The sequence below is a fragment of the Pteropus alecto genome, unplaced genomic scaffold, assembly GCF_000325575.1.
Source record: "Pteropus alecto unplaced genomic scaffold, ASM32557v1 scaffold14, whole genome shotgun sequence".
NCBI classification, from domain to species: Eukaryota; Metazoa; Chordata; class Mammalia; order Chiroptera; family Pteropodidae; genus Pteropus; species Pteropus alecto.
Window position 1 is genome coordinate 18,367,677 of NW_006436810.1, and position 5,102 is coordinate 18,372,778.

The 5,102-nt window shown below is 54.2% G+C and overlaps 1 protein-coding gene across 1 annotated transcript in view; it reads left to right on the forward strand.

Annotated features, from left to right (window-relative positions):
- Positions 1–348: 348 nt before the first annotated feature.
- SALL3 (spalt like transcription factor 3) overlaps positions 349–5,102 on the forward strand; it is a 49,957-nt gene continuing 45,203 nt past the window's right edge. The window contains exon 1 of the mRNA XM_025048152.1: positions 349–430. Within this exon, the coding sequence (XP_024903920.1) occupies positions 349–430 (82 nt within the window). The remainder of the gene's footprint in view (positions 431–5,102) is intronic.

Genomic DNA, 5,102 nt, shown 5'->3' on the forward strand with positions numbered 1-5,102 from the left:
CAGCCGCCACGTGGGACAGACGGCTGTGTGATAGCCACAGTCCGCAGTGAGGTCCGAGGCCCGGGGATGTCGGGCAGCCAGCCCTGGACAGCGGTAGAAGCCACGGCCGTCACCATCGCACCTGCACATGGGCCTAGTCCTGGGGCTCATAACCTGCAGCTGCACCCGACCCAGGGGCCAGTTCAGCACCTCGGCCTGAGTCCTCGAGTCAGTTCTCTGAGTCGCCTGGGCAAACTGCGTGGAGTGTGGGGTGGCAGGGCAGGTCAGGTGGTGTGGGTGGCACCCCACATTCTGATTCCAGTGCTGAGTGCACAGGGACACCATTCCCCAAGGCGGGGTGTAGTTGAGATGAGGGCGAGCTGTCCGCAGTGCAGAGCGCCCGCTGAGCAGCTACAGGAGCGGCAGGTGTGCCCCCTCCTGTGCATCACAGGTGAGTGCTGCGGCCCGCGGGCACCTGGGAGCCCGCTCCCAACCGGCCTGCGTCATGTGGCTCTGCCACCCCTGGGGCTTGTCCCCCTGTGCCTGCAGTGCCCTTGTCAGCCCCTGGGGATCCTTCTACTCACGGGAGGGGGTCCCACCTCACATTGGCTCACGGTGCACCCGCCCCCACCACCCCGCCGCAGCCAGGTTCACATTGGAGAGGAAGGACATAATGGTCACGCTAAGATTTACTGATGTAATGGCGACTGTTACTTTAGTTAATACTGGCCAGTGTGGGGCTCTGAATTATTTCGATTTCTAAACCCCTGTGTTTATCCCGTAACCTGTCTGCTCTTCGAACCACCGCCACCCTCACTCCCCAGAAGCAGAGGCCACAGCAGGCACGGAGGAAGAGGAGAAACAACCGAGCGGTAGAAATGGACAAGCGCTAGTGTGTGCCACCGCGAGGTGACTTCAGACGCGTGCGGGACAAGCGCTAGTGTGTGCCACCGCGAGGTGACTTCAGACGCGTGCGTGCAGCGTCTGGCCCGCCGTCCTTGCGAAGCCACTGAGGGTAGGAGCCGCAAACGGGAGTGGCACAGAGGTGACCGCCGTGGGGACGTCCTGGGTGACTGGAAGCTTTCGTTCTTGTTCTGAGTAGTGTGAATACATTTGTGAAAATGCATCGGATTGATCTGCGCCTTTACTATATGTAATCACCCCCCCCCCCCGGTAAAAATAGATACCAAATAAATAAGCTAATTCTTGACCAGAAAAGACAAGATTCTTTCAGGGTCAGCAACATGAGCGGACCCACGGCATTAGATGCCAGTGGGTCTCCCAGAGGCAGGGCTGGGCAGGGCTGAGGGGCTAAGTAGTGGCGACCACTTTGTCCCATCTGGAACACAGGGACCCACGCCCCCCGCCTGTGATGTCTGAGGGGTCAGGGGAGGGCAGACATCTGGGGCGCTGCTGCAGCCCCCTTCTGGCCCAGGTCATGCCTATGTGTGGTGACGGCCTCTAGCGGCAGCCAGCCCAAGGACGTGAGCGACCACAGAGTGGTGGTAGACAGGTCAGCAAGGCTCACCGGGAGGGGCAGTGTCCGCTGCGCCACTGCCTCGGTGCCTGCGGACTCCGTGGAGGAGGCGGTGGAGGGAGCCCGGCACTGAGCAGGCTTCTCTCTAAGGTGACTGAGTGCCCAGTAAGTGACCGACACCACAACTGTTCGTCAGCGGGACCTGCGCCAGAGCTGACGCGTGGTAGAGCCGCAGGAAATGCTGGGCTGTGCGGAGCACCTGGGTTCTGTGGGCTGCAGGTTGGGCCCTGGGGCCGTGTGGGCGTGGCCGTGTGGGCGGGGCCGCGTGGGCGTGGCCGCGCGACCTGCGCGCTCTCCACTCCCCCTAATCTCTGGTTCCCAGCGAGCAGCGAGCAGCGGGCTGAGCCTGAGTGGAAATAGGTTTCATCCCCAACGCCCTCCCCGGGCGGCCGTGGAACGTGGCTGAGGGATGGGGCGGGAGGGTAGCGGCGCAGCGCTTCACCCGGTCCTGCGCTCAGGTCCATCAAGAGCCCTGGGAGACGGGGAGGAACAGCAAGTCGCAAGCGTCCCTGGATGAACTTGCGTTTTCTCCACTGAGAAGCGGGGGCCTGCTGGTCAGCTGGAGCATCTGCTGCAGGATGTTCCCACTGCACAGTTTATGCCAAACCGCCACCTTCTCTTGCTCACACCCTCATATCCACTCAGCGACAGCCTGGACCGGGCCCTGGGGGACCAATTAGAACCAATGTTGAGATCTGCCCAGTGAACTGTAACCGCTGTGGACGGCAGGGAGGCGGCACCAGAGGAGCGAAATCCCAGAGCTGGCTGCAGGAAGGACCCGGCCATCCAGGCTCCACCTCCTCCTGCAATGTCTGCCCCAGCGCTGGACATGCGGATGGGACAGGGGCCGCAGGCCCAGCGCCTGTAAACGCCGCAACGGACCTGTTATCCCAGCCTGTCTGCGTGACCATTCGCCACGGTGCATGAGACATTGTGAGCAAATTATTATGAATACTTAACAGTGCTTTAGCAAAACAAGCCTCTACCGTTCTTTGAGTCTTTGGAAGAAAGGAAAGATATGACTTAGAATTTCGTTTGAGGTGATAATCGTGGAACTTGAGACAGACCACCTCAAATATTGTGAATAAGATTGCATTTTAAGACATGAGGCATAATAACTTTATTTCTTACACACAGAAGCTAAAGACCTAACGTAATAACCTAACTCATTGTTGTTACTAATTCAATTTCTGTTTTTGGAAAAAGCTCATGGATTTTGCTAAAGTAATTGTTCACATAATCCCTTCTCAAAAAAGCAGAATCTTACTGCTCAGACTGCTAGGAAACGGTCCCCTGTCATTAAGGACGTGTGAGAACTCAGGGACTGGGATACGAAGCCCTTTCGACCCCATAGCACGCAGCAGTGAGCAACGGCTTGGAAGGGGACTGGGTAACGTACAGGCCCCGGATCTCGGCACAGAGAGGCCCACGAGGGAATCTGTCTCCTGAAAGGACAGCGGTTTGAATAGTTTTTTCATGTTGTGCAGAGATGACAGAGATAAAGACAGAGACAGAGGTGGAGAGAGCCAGGGAGAGAGACAGAGAGACAGAGAGAGACAGAGAGACAGAGAGACAGAGAGAGACAGAGAGACAGAGAGACGGAGAGACGGAGATAGAGACAGAGACAGAGACAGAGAGATGGGGGAGGGGAGATGGGGAGGCGAGAAATGTGTGCATGTGTTTGATGGCCCCTTTGAACCTCATTTTTTGCTGAATGTTTATATGTTACAAAATTTTTTTTTCCCTTTTTCCTTCATTCGTGTGTGAATACCAAACTAACAGCCCGACGCTCACCGAAAGTCTCAAAGAATGATCTAATGCGATTAAAAGGAACAAGTGAAGAATCGTTAGAAGTCGCACCTGCCGCCCCTGAGTTATTGGCTCCTAAGCGTCTAGCGCCCACTGAGGCAGTGACAGCCCTTGTTCACCCTTAAGGCACTCGGCAGCTGCTAGATGGCTGTCTATGGCAGTTTGGTGGGAACAATAATAATACATTATAAATCAATGAAAATGAAGTTTTTGCTGTGATAATCTGATATACATTTGCTAACATTTGTATGAAATTCAATTCTGTTTGATTGCATCAGCATATGTTTCATTTCTCTTAGCACTATTGATTTTGAAGGTTCTTATCCATATGTCTAAATTATTTCTATTACATCTTTGTATCACTGTTTAGAAATAACCTGGGTAAAGTGAAGCCATTTATTCCATTTTCAGCGTTTTTCCCTCTTGTTCGTCCTAGTTAAATGCTCAGGTCTGTATTTTGAATGAAATGAAATACCTTTCTAAAAACGTCTTCCCTCCTTCGCCCACGGTTAATGCTAAGCTGTAACTGTAATGTGCCTGTCCCTATTTGTAACATTTATTGGTGTCATCATCGTTAATATTTGCATTGTTATTTTCTAAGAGCATCTGTCGGTTACGAAGGGTCGGACTTTCAAAGAGTATTTTTATCATCCCAGAAGCTACAGCTACATATTAATCTCCTTGGAAGAAACGTAGGATCGTGCAACCTGCTGAGGGCCGGTGAGCACATGAAAATGCGGAATTTCTACCACAGAGTCAGAGAGAGAAGGAAACCAGAGAGGGACAGTCACGTCTGTAAGGTGCTTCGAAGTTTTCAAAACCCTCGTGTGAACTGAAGGCGACGCCCTTTGGAGCAGGCAGGCCAGCTTGTCCCTCTCGCGCTGGAATGGGGGCCAGAACCCAGGTCTGTGCTTCCGCCGAGAACCGCTGGGACGCGGCTTGCGGACCCCACGTCTCCACGGGGTCTCCAGCCAGGGTCGCCGGCGAGGGCGGCCAGCGGTGGGCGCGCACGGGGTGGGGGATGTTCACGTACCAGGCTTTCCCGCTTTAAAGCGAAACAGATTTCCAAATTACTGTGCCAGGAAGGTAGCCGCCATGAAGTCTAAAACCGCTCCCAGTCTTCTCAGTTTTTTAAGGTGACACGATGATGACTTGCCCAAATAGTGACACTTTTTGCTCAAACTTAACCTGTCTTTTCTAAAGCTATCCACACATGGTGATAAAGCCATTACTTTAAGGGTAACAGTAGCCTTTTTAAATCCTGAGAATAAACCACAACATTATAAATAATACAAGTTTGCCAGGAGGCGGGGTTGGGGGGTGGACGGAACTTGCTCCAGCTTTGGGGATAATTTGGCCAGTCCCTGCGCGTGCTCTAAAGTTGTGTCTACACCTGAGACCAAGTCACTGTCGTGCGTCACCAGTCACCTTCAAACGCCGTTTTCATCTTGTCTGTGACAGATCGAGCTGGGAAATGAGACTGGGGGCGGGAACACGGTCGTTCCAACCAGGTGTAACCTACAAAGTCCCTTGGCTTTTCTTTCCTATTGTGACATCACTTTCTTTTCGCATCTGCGGCTCTATTTGAATAAAAAAGCAAAACAACCACAATTGGAAAAGCCGGCCGCGCCCTGCAGAGGCGAAGCAGGTCTGGTTGCCGCGCTTGCCACAGAGGCTGGACAGTCGCGGAGAGGGGCCGCGGAGTCGCCCAGCCGCGCTGTCCTCAGGGATCACCGCGGCTGGGTCTCGGAAGCAGCCAGGAGGCCGCGGGCGGCAG